Here is a 14,495-nt window from a genome sequence, read left to right on the forward strand (position 1 = left end):
ATTGTTTCTTGAGTGATGATACAGCACATTCCCTGGTGCGAGGTGTGTGCTGTTTTCGTGGGAAAAGAGGAAGAATTAGAGATAAGGTCCACAGCGTTCTGCAAAACAGTCCTCGAGAGAAGAGGAAGAGCAGGGGATAAATCTGCTTAGTCATATTAAATGTTCCTTGAGAAAAGTGGAAGAACAGGACCATGCAGCCTCCACCTTTCTTTGCACTGGTGCTGCGGCAACACAAATCATTGGATCTCCATCCTGTCCTCTGTTTGCTCTGGGCACCATGAGTTAAGGAAATGTGTGTTTTGCTGTTTTTTTGCTGTTTTGCTTTTCTCACACTTCCAACAACACTACTAGATGAAAGAGATGGATCTCCACTGTGATATTCAAAGTAACTCACTTGTATTTGTGGGAGTACTTAGGGAAAGATAGGGAAATGTTAAAAGTCCTACAGCTTCAAGGACATGGTTTCTTTCCTGAACTCTGCTAGGATTTGTTACATTTTTGTTGCTCTGAAATTGAAGGAAAACGTAGATGAGAACTTTTAAAAGCCACTGAAACATGAACTACACTGTCACAAGTTCACAGTAAAATTGCTATGTTTTTAAAAACTTCTTCATTTTTTTAAATACAAATGGTATTTACTCTTACAGGATGTACAGGTGAGAGCATAGCTTTCTGTTCATTAAAACTAAAGAAGTCTAATTTGTTTCCTCATCTTAGAAACTATGATGAACAAGATGCTTAACAGCTCAGCAAGTAAACAGATTGACCTGTTGTCACAGCTTGTAGTAAATATCTCTTCCTGTGTGTTACTGGACCGTTTCCAGCCTTTTGACTCTGTTGAGAAATTGGAAGAGAAGGCTCATGAACTCATGCAGCAAAATATGCTTTTGGCTAGTAAGTACCTTATTTAAAATGCATATTGACAGAAAACATCAGACTTTGTAGTTGTTGTCAGTGTTTATTGATAAGATAGGTTAAATTTACACAGTTTCAAAGTATGTATGAAAACACATGTAATACAGGCAAAATAAAGCAGGTTGATCTTAGAGGTATTCCCCAACATTTGAATGCTGTAAATTATGCTGTGAAGACTAATTATATTGTTGTTTTGATTGTGGAACTGCCAAATGAATCCTTGGATTCTGTTATTTCTAACAAAATATTGAAAGTTATAGTTGTAAATATTTAAAGTAGAATAAAAAGAGCTAAAAATGTATACTACTGAGGAAATGACTACATATTGTGACAAGATCATCTAGTTTACATCCTTCAGAATTTTAATTTTATATTCTTGGCTTTGCAAAAAGGAGGAAAGGAAGGGGTTTTTTTTGTAAGCTTTATTCTTAAACCAACATGTCAGAGAAATTAACTTGTTTATTCACAGTAAATAAATTCTTATGAAACAGATATATTTCTTTCTTTCCTGGGATACACTATCCTTTTCTTGCATTATATCCTTATTGCTAAGAATCAATTAATTGTACAAAACAGTTTAAAAGACAAGAATGTTTTTCTTATTATGCACTTTCTTTTCTCATATAGAATGATTTAAGTTATATGTAATGTTTCCAAAAGTGTCCCATTTCAGTCTATGTAAAGTGTGCCACTTTTTTTTTTTTTTTTTCCCCCCTGTTGTTTTGATTTTTATTGTCTCCCTGGACTCCTGTAAGTACACACCAGAAGACATCAAAGCAGTTATAGAGAATGAAATTACTCAGTCTGGAATCCTACATTTGTTCATGATACCTCCATTTGCAGAACATGGAAATTACCACCCTCAATTGACATAAAACTGACAGGCCATACCATAATTTCGGAAAATTTCTCAGAAGTACTTTGTAAGGAGTGAAATTGTTTGTTTTCCTCTTCAAGGGGAGAAACAGTCAGATAGATCTTGGTCCCCAGAAAACTGAATTGTCATGTTCTAGATCCACTTTTCTTCTTACATAGGGAAGGGTCATATGCCAACATAAGCCAAGATATTTCTTGGGAGTTTTTCCAGTACTGTGGGCTTATCTGCTTAAAGAGAGAAGATGGCATTTTAAGGGACCTAATGTGTTCAACATGCCAATATTACATGTTCAGATCTAGGCATATGTTCCTTTCCATAGTAAGATATGAAACTAAAGTGGAATTTTCCTTGTTTTCTATGTTTGTAGTCTTCGAAGCCTTCATAGCCTCATGAAATGTCTTAGGAAATTAAATGTTTGTGTAAAAGGAAAACGAGATTGGCCAGTTTGAAATGATAAGCTTTACAACAGAGTAAAATACTCTATATCATATTATCTTTGAGAGCCAGGTGGTAGGTAAGACATCTCTTTCCTTTTCTAAGGAATAAAGGTCAACATTTCACATTCATCAAGAAGTCCTAAAAAGTCTGGGTCATCCAGAAATAAAACACAGCCAATTTGCTGTATTTGACTTCATCTTTCCAGCTACAGATTAAGTTTCCTCCTGGTTGTGGTTTGTTGGGTTTTGTGGGGTTTTTTTTTTTGTTTTTTTTTGGTGGGTTTTTTTTGTTTGTTTGTTTGTTTTTGTGTTTTTTTTTTTGGTTAAATACAGAACTAGAGAAAATAAACATGCAAATTCTGCTGTGCTAAAAAAGATGTTTTGTAATTGACTCGGAAATGAAAAATCAAAGTAAATTTTAGTGGGTCAGTACTGTTTACTTTGTCATCCACTTTCAGGGGCTGTTATCCTTTGATGGACAAATTTTATGGCTGCTGCTTTCACTGTGGAATTGAGATCAGTCCCCAAAAAGGAGTTAATTCTGGATACAAAGAGAACAAAATGTAATTAAAAAAAAAAAAATCACAGAAGAAATTTTCTCAGATAAAAATGATTGTTGCAAACACATTTTTTTTTTTTTTTTTTTTTTTACATTTCATATTCATGAATGTAAAAATGTAAGTCTCTATGAAACTTACCATTCTTGTGTTGGAGGGTCAAGAAACTTTAGAGGCCTGCTCTGACAGGTTAATGTATCCTACTATCATATGACAACTGATCCTGAGTTAGCGATGTAAATAGCATAAATCATATAAGCTTGAGTATGAAGCTCCTTTTCTTCTTGTGTCAGGTATCATCTTTGATACACCGAAGAACAAGACGCAAGTCTCTAGCAATCTCCTTCCACGACACATTTCATATACAATTAGAACCAGTGTTCTCTATAGCATGAGGACAGATTTGATTAAAAACCCCGTGTGGAAATCGCATCCCCAGAAGTTGCCAGCTGATGGGTTTAAATACAACCACATCTTTATTCCTCTTCAAGACATGATTGAAAGGGCAATAATTTCAGCACAGACTGGGACAGATACCTTAGAGCCAGCCATTCAGGTGCAAGCAATGCCTTACCCTTGTCATACCAGTGATCTGTAAGTAAACTTTCAGCTTTTAAATTCAATATATTATCCTTACTAGATTAGTGCTAGAGTACTTGGGAAGCTACTAGGTCTTTGTAGTGGGTGAATGCATATCTCAGCACACCATTGAACCAGTATGTCCAATACAAGAATATTACAGCATAGCAAATGTTTAACAGTTGTGACTACAACACATTATGCAACTTCTGCCTGGCAAATGACCTCTTATGAGCTGTTTGCAGCTATACTGTGGAGTATTCTGCTGGACAGAGACTTTGTCAACATATTGTGCAACTAAATTATGTTAAGAAACCCACTTTCCATACTTAGTTGTCCTGTACACAAACTGTAAACTGGCCCTTGGTATGTGTTGAAATCCGGTGTGAAGTTGATGAAGTAAAAGAAAAATTGTAGGATTGTTCTTTGTAAAACAAACAAAACATCCTGGCTATTAGAATTTAAAATTAGTCAAAGGTAATAAATCTGTTAAAGTGGAGAAAAAGTTGACTGGCTTATGTTATTCCTTACTGTTCAAATATGTAACATTGCCATAAACACAAATCTGAATTCTTTCACTTTGAATGGAGCCCTAAAGAGTGATTACATTAGTTGTATTGTTGATAAATATTAATATAATATTGTAGTACCAATACATGTATTTAGCTTGTTACATGAAAAATAAGTATTTCTGAGCAGAACAAGAATAAACCTTATTGCTTATAGCAGATCTTATTTTGTGCATACTTTGAGAATAGTCCCAGTATTAACCTATTAACATTCTGCTAAAAAATTTTACCTCTGGGGTTTAACAACTCTGCATATATGTTCTTTCATAGATTCTTGAACAATATAGGGTTTTTTTTCCCACTTATGATGATGTTAACATGGATGATTTCAGTTGCTGGCATGGTTCGCAAGCTGGTTTATGAAAGAGAAATTAATCTTGAAGAGGTAAGAGGTAGATGAGCCTCTGGAAAAAAAATAATTTATTAAAGTCTACTGAAATACAAGACTTTAACTTTGAGGTACTTTTATATACTCATAATCCAGCTGGCTTTATTTTAACTTGTTTCCTCTGGGCAGTAGGTTCTAGTTCTAGCTGCCAACTCAGATTCACAACATTGAGCATCAGTCCTGTTAGTATGCAAATATTGTCCCTGAGACAAAAATCAACAAGCGAAAGATACATAAAAGTTGAAGCTGGAAACTTTTATTTGGAAAAAAGTCGTGATTAGAATTGTTTTTATTTTGGATTCTTTATCGTGTTTTGTTCCATATGGTCTAAAATCATAAAACTTCCTAAACCAAATTAAAAATTTGCCATGTACTATGTAATTATCAGACATATAAGGGAGGATGACACAGAAAAAATTAGACAATTATTTGCTTATATCAATAGCTAATTTTCTGTATAAATTAATTTTCTGTATGATTATTTTTTTTAAGAGTTATACTGGTCTTTATACTGCTGGAGTATGCTTCTTTGAATTTGGGATTGTCTAATTTCTCTAAATTTTGTGTTGTAAGATAGGCCTTATTTTTTTTTTAATGCTTTAAAATATTAAATCAACTTAATAAAGTTAATTTTGTTCATTTTAAGAAAAATGCTTCAGAAGTAGTATTAACTTGTTTCCAAAAGCAGTTTGGTGGTTTGTGTTTTGGTTTTTGTTGGTTTGGTTTTGGTTTTGTTTTTGTTTTAAAAAAAACGGAGTGATACCTCATACCGGGCTAAATTGTTTGCATGCTAATACATAAAGTTTTACAAACATATCCATATATTACTTTTAGTTCATCAGCAAGCTGGGGAAAAAAAACATTTGTTTATACAGTGTTGTAAATATCCTCAGTACTTTATAGAGTATAAAAAGGCAAATTAATCACTGGAGGACCCAGTAATCTGACATCTGGTCTTGCAACCCTATGTAAGAGTTGTGCCTGAGCACTGGGATTCCTCATGTTAGTATATGATAAGCTGAGGCAGCCCAGCTCAGAACTGTGCTTGATTCAGGAGAGACCAACAGAAGAGGTAGCACAGGGAAAGAGGAAAGAGATAAGTAATTTAAGGGGAAGATGATCCTTTGGGGAACTGGTAGTGTCTTGCTGGCAACATGTTTTGCTTTTTAAAAAAAAGAAAAAAAAAAAAGAAAAAAAGAAAGAAAATAAAAAGAAAATTTATTTCCTAACTTTAACTCTCTTTGCTATGTTATCTTACAGTATATGAAGACAATGGGTGTACATCCAGCCATTCATTTCTTTGCTTGGTTTCTGGAGAATGTCATTGTGCTTACAATAAGCAGCTGTGCTCTGGCCATCATTTTAAAAGCAAGTGGTATCTTTGCTTATAGCAATGGCTTCCTCATCTTCCTTTTTCTCCTCGATTTTGGAGTTACAGTTATTATGTTAAGCTATTTTTTGGGAGTGTTTTTTAGCAGTGCTGATACAGCAGCAATGTGTGCCAGCCTTGTGTATATGATCAGCTTTTTACCCTACATAGTTTTGTTGGCCTTGCAGAACCAGTTGAGTTTCGTCAAACAGATTATAATGGTAAATATTTCTTTTCCTTTTCTAATTTTTCTCCTCCAACCGTGATGTGGATTTTCATACTTTTGAAACTTTAGACTGTCATTTACTTTTTTTTTTTTCCCCCCCAGGTTTCTGTTGCTCTGTGTTTCACTGGAAATAAGTCACATTAATAGATATCAAAGTGCGAAAATGTTTTGAATGTAGAAAGGAATAAAAAAAAAAAATAATTCAGGGACATTTTGTAAACCTAGAGAAAATATAAAGAAGTTTCATTCCTCATGCTCATGAGCTGTCTTCATGTTTTAGCCTCAAAATATTTGTAATGGTAGTGTACTTTCAAGCATACCTGATGACATGCTACTCCTGAAAGTCATGATTTATTTGGAGGAAAACTAATGATTGATTCTCTGCTGAGTACAACTAGGGATTAGATTAGAAATCTATCTAGTGCTTATCTAGCTATACAGTCTGAGATATCTGTTTCTTTGGCATTGGTTCTTCCATGTTCTTTCCTGTTTTATGTATGCCATAGGCTGTTTTATGTCTTTGTGCTGTCTTAACATACTATATCTCTGACTGAGACATCAAATATTACCATCATACAATGCAAACCGTATTTCACACATTATGGCTTCACTCTTTCAAAATAATTCACTTATCAAATTAAGCTGGTGGAATAATTCTTACACTATTTAAAGAAATGGACACTTTTTCAGTGTCAATTGGTCAGACAAAATACATCGGTTCTTTTCATACAAGTAAGCATGGATGTAAGAGTGCAGAATTTTAGTATAAGAAGGGTGGATTTAAAAAAAAAAAATAAAAAAATCTGTTGTTGCTTTTTTCCCCTTCCTATGGGCCACGGAGAGGGAAAAGTATCCATCAGATAACCTGATTTTAAAGTGTGCAAGTTATTTCAAAATAACTCTTCAGATATCCTGCATTTGCTGATAATCAGAAGCAGCATGTGTAAAAGGCAATAATTTTTGAAGAGAGGGGAGATGCCAAGAAGGGAGATGGTGAAATCTTAGCAATGTAAGAGGCAGGGACTCAGGTAATGGGATTTATCATTAACTTCTCTCTACGAAAACGTAGTCCATGCTACTAATGATTTTGAATACTTTCTATATAGCAGCCTATGTCATACTTCTTCAGACAGCTAGTAGGATGTGTTCCTTTTGTATCAAATGGTGCAGAAACCTTATTTAATTGCATTCTTTTAAAATAAGAGCTAAAATGAACTTCTATTTTAGCTCACTTTTAAACTGCAGAAATTTTTCTCTGAGTAATGCTTATTAATTTTAGTAATGCTTTGGATCTCCCCATCAGCCTTCACGAGCTTGCCAGTGTTTTGCCCTTGATCTTCAGTCACACTTCCTTGTTATAATACATCACTAACTTGCTTATTTTTTCATTTTGTACTTTTGTGATATAGCATGACTGTGTTGCTTCTTGGAAGTCAAATATTATTTCCTTTCACAAAAATGTTGTCTTAGCATATAGTACCCAGTGTGCCTGTTCCTTCTGCTTCTGTCTCTTGAGTTCTGGTCTTACAAAAATGAGTAAGACTACTGCCCTTACTACAGAAAACATATTCCTTTGCATGATTTTAGTGTTACACATTATATCTTTTCATTATGTGGTAGATTTATGCTGGTCTATTATGTTAATAACTAGGTCAGTGGAGTTCTTTAAGGTGGAGCAAATATTACTTCAATATGTGGGGGAATATTCTTAAAATATAAAAGGAAATAATGTTAGCTTATGTAAAACAAAGTCTGTTTATTTTGTGCTTGCTTTTAGTATCACAAATTATTTCATGGAGCTTGTTAACATGTTTTATTTGATGTTAACACCCTGTTTCTCTTCTTGTGTTGTAGTGTCTTCTTTCTACAACTGCCTTTGGGCAAGGAGTGTTTTTCATTACTTTCTTTGAGGGCCAAGAAATAGGTAAGCTCTCCACTTAGAGAAAAACTTTGTAATTATTTAAAGAACTACAGCTGGAAACATTTTTCACTTTGTTCTGAAAAAAATCTCTAATCATGAGTTAACAGGATAGATCGTAACAGGAGTAAAACCTTTTTAATGCCACTTGAAAACCAAGTTAAGCTTGTGCTGCTTTGTAGCAATAAATTAAAGTGGGCTTAGCATTTCTCTATTTGCAATTCATGTTGGAGGAAAATCTGCACTTCCCATTAGATGACAGAATGAGCGCATTCGGCTAATGAAGTTGTTCTAGAGATGCAAACCCAAACTTTATATTTAGTGAAATTCAGTAGAGCTACCCAAGGGTGAGCACCTGATTGAATATTATTTCACTCACTGAATGTATTATTTCTCTCAGTCTAGTGGAGGAAGCTTTGGCAAGGTGTTTAAAGTAGTTTCTTAGAAGTCTTCACTGTTGTTACTGGCAACTCTAATGCTTGATTTCTGAGGAGGATATCAACAGGGAATTTTGTAGGATGGCAAAATGGTTGAGGTTGGAAGGGACCTCTGAAAGTCATCTAGTCTGTACTCATTGTTCAAACAAGGCCACCTATAGCTGGTTGCCCAGGATCACATCCAGGCAGCTTTGGAATACCTCCAAGGATGGAGAATCCAACAACTGCTCTGGGCAACCTGTGCCAGTACTCAGACAAGTCACCCTCACAGTGAAAAGGTGTTTCCTGATGTTCAGAGGGAACCTCCTGTGTTTCAGTTTGTGCATATTGCTTCTTGCCCTGTCACTGGGCACCACTGAAAAGAGCCTGACTCTCTCTTCTTTGCACCCTCCTTTCAGGTATTTATATACATTCATAAGATCCCCCTCAAGCCTTCTCTTCTCCAGACTAAATATTCCCAGCTCTCTCAACCTCTCTTCATAGGGGAGATGCTTCAGTCCCTTAATCATCTCTGTGGTCCTTCACTGGACTCTCTGCAGTACCTCCAATGCCTCTTTTGCACTGGGGAGCCCAGAACTCAACACAGCACCCTAGGCATGGCCTCATCAGTGCTGAAGGATTATCTTCCTTGACCTGCTGGCAATGCTTTGCCTCAGGCAGCCCAGGATTTCATCAGTCTTCACAGCAAGGGCATATTGTTAGCTCATGTTCAACTTGCTGCCCACCAGGACTCCCAGGTCCCTTATCGCAAAGCTACTACCCAGGTGGTGTTCCCCAGCACATATTAGTATGTGGGATTGTTCCCTGACAGGTGCAGGACTTTGCACTTGTTAAACTTCATGAAATTCCTGTCAGCCTGTTTCACCAGCCTGTACAAGCCTCTTTGGATGCAGCATGACCGTCTGGCATATAAAACACTCATCCCAGTTTTGTGTCATCAGCAAACTTGCTGAAGACACACTCTGCCCCATTTCCCAGGTCATTAATGAAGATATTAAACATGATCAGGCTCAGTATTGGCTCCTGGGGTACACTGCTAGTTACTGGCTTTCAACTAGACTTCATGCCACTGATCACCACCCTTTGGGCCTGGCCATTCAGCCAGTTTGCAGTCCACCTCACTGTCTACTACTCTACCTCATACTTTGTTAGCTTCATTAGGAGCATCTTATGGGAGACAGTGCCAGAAGTCTTACTGAAGTCCAGATGGACAAGATCCAGTAGTCTTATCTACCAGACCAGTCATTTCATTGTAGAATTTTAATCAAGTTGGTCAAGCATGGCTCCTTCTTGGTGAAGCTATGCTGTCTACTGCTGATGATATTCTTGTCCTTCATGTGCCTGAAATGGTTTCCAGGATTAACTGTTCCAGCATCTTTTCAGGGATCAAGATGAGGCTGACTGACCTGTAGTTCTCTGCATCCTCCTCCTTCAAGATAGGAGTGATATTTCATTTCCTCCAGTCTTCAGGCACTTCTCTCACTTGCCATGATTGATCAAAGATTATTGAAAGTGGCCTTGCAATGACATCTACCAGCTCCTTCAATGCTTTTGGGTGCTTCCTGTCAGGGTCCATGGATTTATGTATGTGCAGTTTGCATAAGTATTCCTTGACCTGATCTTCTTTCACCAAAGGTATATCATTCTTGCTCCAGACTTTTCACTTGGTTTTTGGGACTTGAGATTTCTGAAGACCAGACTTGCTGGTAAAAACTGAGGCAAAGGTGGCATTCAGTACCTCAACCTTTTCAACATCCCATGTAACCAGATCCTCTGTCTTGTTGAGCCATGAGTCCACCTTTCCCCTAATCTTTTTGTCACCTGTGTGCTTATAGAAGCCCTAGTTGTTGTCTTTGACATCCCTGGACAGATGCAATTCCATTTGGGCTTTTGCAACTTCATGCCTGGATGCTCAAACAGTATTTCTGAATTCTTCACAGGCTATCTGTCCTTGCTTCCACCCTTTGTAGGCTTCCTTTTTGTGTCTGAGTTTGGCCAGGAGCTGCTTGTTCATCCATGCAGGCCTCCTGGCATTATAACCTGACTTCCTACTCATTGGACTGGGCTACTCTTGAGCTTGGTAGATGTGTCTGGGTTCACACATGCACTAGTGTATAACACAATGGAAGTTTGAGAACAAGATTGTACAGAAAAAGAACAGTGTAAGTTATTCAACATAATGCTAGGATGAATATTTAACTATTAGACATTAGAAAGTAAGTAAAATATTATCTTTACTTTGCAAAGAATTTGTACATTTCTCCTGCGTGACCTTATTCATACTCAGCTTGAGTAGCAGCTTGCCTCTGCAAACTTGGAGGCAGCTGGTGAAGTCTCCACTGAGCTACTGCACAGGTGTAGAAATGTATGAAAACACCCTATTAGGTTTAAGTGTTAGGAAGAAACAAGTGTTTGGAAACTGGTTAAGTGTTCTAAGAGGTTGCTACGTGTTCTAACATGGTGACCCTTACTATTCCCAAGCTGAGAGCTGCCCCTATTGATGCTGAAGTTTTAGAAAAGTAAGAAGTGAATGTCTGGGCCCTTGATAAATGTCTACAAATGATATAAGTTTATGTATTTAAATATGTGAAGGGATATAATCCCTTTCTCTTTTTATTACTATGATAAGATTGATATTGGTGACAGTGGATGTTTCAAGCTACTAGATGTTGAAAAATTATCATAATGTTACAAAAGTTGGTAAGAGTGGAAGAGACAGTTTCAGAAAATATTGCTTAAATTTACCACCAGATGCTTCAAAAAAAAAGACTCATCTTTAGTGAAGAAAGGGCGAAACATGCTTTGTGGAAAAACTGCACTACTTTTGACAATCATAGAAAAGAGATTATAGAAACAATATCATGACCCACAGTGCCACAAACAAAGTAGTGTTTTTGGAAGAAAATGCAATGCTTTTTGTAAATTTACAGTTTGCTTACTTTTGTTTTCCATTTAGCAGTCTGGTAGCTTTCTGTAGTACTCATGGTTTCCACCTTCTTTTTTTCATGTCTTCTGCAATGTAATAATTTTATGAAGCAATTATTCAGTGAGTGTGTTCCGGTTTACCTCTGAATACAGTCAATGCACAGAATACTTGCTTCTTAGTTAGAATTCACAAACTTAAGTTTCCAGATTTAGCATTACAGAAATTACTCTAAATTTTCTGTAATCCATTTATATCAGCAGAATGGCATAAAGCCTGAATCATTGAAGAGGTCGGTGTCCCGTTTTGTCAGTTGTTGTTCTTTTTCTTTTGCCAAATTAAGTGCCAGCTGAAACTTCATAATCAGCCCTTTCTACAACAGCTTCTCTGCATTTTCTCAGCAGCAGTGTCACCTGCTGTTCTAAACAGAGGCTGTAGAGTCATAGCAATTCATTTCTATTCATTAAGACCACTGTTCTTAACTACAGTCTTTTCTGTGTCGGTACTTATATACCCAGAAGTGTGTGGTGTTAATGTGTTTGTGATCTTTAATGCTGTACTGATTTAGTTTTGACTTTTTAAAAACAATTATTACTATTACTATTACTACTAGGAATTCAGTGGAATAATGTGCACCAGTCAATGGCACAAGGAGGATACATGACCTTTGGATGGATATGCTGGATGATGTTCTTTGACTCCATTTTATATTCTATAGGTGGTTGGTATTTCAGCAATATTATTCCTGGTAAGATCATGGAATTGTCATCTTTTTGATGTTTCTGAAGAAGTTATTGAATGGAATGTATAGAATTGATTCTTATTATATGCAACGCAAATGAACTCATACCTTTTTCTGAATAGTGGTTTTGATGTGCAAAACTGCCTGATTGCCTGTAGGGACTGGGTAACAAAGTCTCCCTACATATATAAATATTGAGTAGTGCTAACACATGGACTAGAATTTGTAGACAGGCATGAAACATCTCTTGTTTGCTTATAGGATTACTAACATTTGAAGGACTTTAGGAAGTTGTTGGTACTTCAGAGTAACAGAGCTCAGTCTAGTAGCAAATCTTCCTGTGAATCTTCTGAGTTGGTACTTGGGCTGAAGCTCATGAATGACAACACGTTTTCAGATCACAAAGACTTCAGGCTGCCTGGTAAATGTATCTTGGTCCCAGTCAGTCCACAGTCTAATGCGCAAAGAAAACCAATTATCTTTCAAGTATATTCTCAGAAAGTAATGGATTTTTTTTTTTTCCCATCAACCAAGTTTTATGGATATTATTGAGTTGGTTGATGCATTTTTAATCCTAGCCTAATGTCTCACTAGCCTTTTGAAATTTACCATTCCTCTGATTTGCATGTCACCTTTTCTTCCAGCTACACTGTATTTGTTTTAAAAAATATAAAAATAAACCATGAATTTTGTCTTGAAAGATAGAAGTACATGGAATACACAACTGAATGTTACAAACTAGCATAAATTGACACCTGCCCTTCAGTGTCAACACAATACAACTCAAATAAACCAAGAGAGTATATTGTGTGATTGGGAAGCGAAGCCTGGCAAGATTGGGCAATGACAAAGTTTAGGTTGTGTGTAGGAGCATATTTTTTCCCTCTCTGCTTGCATACTGCAATAAAGGTTTCTTATGCTGACTGATTTATTTAAAATGTGCATACAGCAATGAAAGAATAATCCTTAATGATTGATGCAATGGATTATTGCTATAATAAAAAATAAGGCTGTTTGCTTTGGCAGGATGTTTGGTGCATTTTCTTTCCTCTAGGTTACAAGATTATGTTAGGCTGTGTCTAAATATTATAAAGTCTATGATTCTGTTACATTTTAAAGATGATTTGGAGGTAAAGCACAGTATCACTGAGGATTGATTATGGCCAAATGACTTTTTTCCACGTTACTAAGGTTTGTTAAGTGCAGCTAAGAGTTTGAGCTAATTAAATGGTCTAACCAGCTCTTTGCACATAATGAAAAAAAAAAAAAAAAAAAAAAAAAATTACTATAATTTTTGCAACAGTTTCTATCATAATTATCATCTAGGAAAATTTGGATTAAAGAACCGATGGTACTTTCCTTTTACTGTTTCCTACTGGAAGAACCTGTGTGGAGCAGAAAGGAGGAAGAGACATTATCTGAATTCTAATATGTTTTTCTTCAATGAAAACTTCCAAGAAAAAGGTTTGTAGTCACAATAGAATTTTAATAATGGCTTTTTTTCTGAGTAGTGTGATGATTTTAATCAATATACTTTTATCATTGCTTGGTTCTATATTATGTGTTAACACCTCCCTTTCTTCTATTATATAGTATATACTGTGAACATTATATACTAACTGTTAATTGTGCTGTCACCTGTAATTCTTGAATCATTCAATTAAAACTACTGTACACAAATATTTAAGAAAACACTTTAAAATATGTAAAATAAGTATCTCTTGGATTCATCCTCAGTGTATTGCCTCTTTGCTTTGTTAGGATCTTCTGAAGTTCCTTGAACCCTTTCATACTCTCACTGAATCTCAAAAGTGTTGTGCTTAAACTTTATTTTTCCTGCAGTTTGTTTTTAATTCTTCCTCTTCTGCTGTTTTTATTTGCTTCTTGTTTCAGTAGAAAAATTACCTTTGTTCATTTCTTTCCCTTCTATTTCTTATTTCCCTCTTTCATAATCACTATTTAAAATGCTGGGGTTTCAACCCCAGGCCCCAAATTAAGGTTGACATGTGGGTGATTCCCACAGCCCTTCACCACAAAGGAGGGGTGAGTTTGCCTTTAGGTTTCCCTCCAGGGTGCAGCCGGCCTGGCAGGGAGAGCCATTGGGTAAATGAGCCCCAGGTGTCGGCATTAAGTAACCAAAGGTCAGGTGTCCCACTTGGGAATAAAAGCTGGGACCCCTTGCAGGCAGGGGCAGTGTCTGTCTGTGAGGTGGATGCAGTTTGTGGAGTTCCCTGTTGGGGAAGGACCTCCTGCCTCCCTGGGACTGGGCTCTGGTCAGGTCTGGCCTTTGTAAGTGTGGGCTGTGTGGAGATTCAGTATGTGGCTTCCTTGGTCTTATGGATTTGGTTTGTTGTCTCAGTTGTCTCCCGTCCCTTCTATGGGAAACTGCATGTCACCATTTATTCCACCCATTGTTGGTTGTGCAGTGTTGTTGTTGGGGTCAGTGGGATTGATGTTGATTATGTATAATCTTATTGACTTGTTTGTCCCCCCAGTGCTCACCCATGTACTGACCCTTTTGTATCAAATACAGTTTGGTTATTGGTTCATCTTTATGC

General features: G+C 36.5%; 1 protein-coding gene across 3 annotated transcripts in view; it reads left to right on the top strand.

The window, feature by feature from the left end:
- Positions 1–14,495, top strand: part of ABCA13 (ATP binding cassette subfamily A member 13) — a 202,381-nt gene that overhangs the window by 76,820 nt on the left and 111,066 nt on the right. For all 3 annotated transcript variants that reach the window (XM_026843092.1, XM_026843090.1, XM_026843091.1), the window contains exons 29-35: positions 718–894; positions 3,080–3,380; positions 4,205–4,319; positions 5,583–5,912; positions 7,772–7,841; positions 11,809–11,943; positions 13,264–13,401. In XM_026843092.1, coding sequence (XP_026698893.1) covers positions 718–894; positions 3,080–3,380; positions 4,205–4,319; positions 5,583–5,912; positions 7,772–7,841; positions 11,809–11,943; positions 13,264–13,401 — 1,266 coding nt within the window. The remainder of the gene's footprint in view (positions 1–717; positions 895–3,079; positions 3,381–4,204; positions 4,320–5,582; positions 5,913–7,771; positions 7,842–11,808; positions 11,944–13,263; positions 13,402–14,495) is intronic.

This window comes from Athene cunicularia, assembly GCF_003259725.1.
Source record: "Athene cunicularia isolate RWA chromosome 2 unlocalized genomic scaffold, athCun1 chr2_part1, whole genome shotgun sequence".
Taxonomy (NCBI): Eukaryota; Metazoa; Chordata; class Aves; order Strigiformes; family Strigidae; genus Athene; species Athene cunicularia.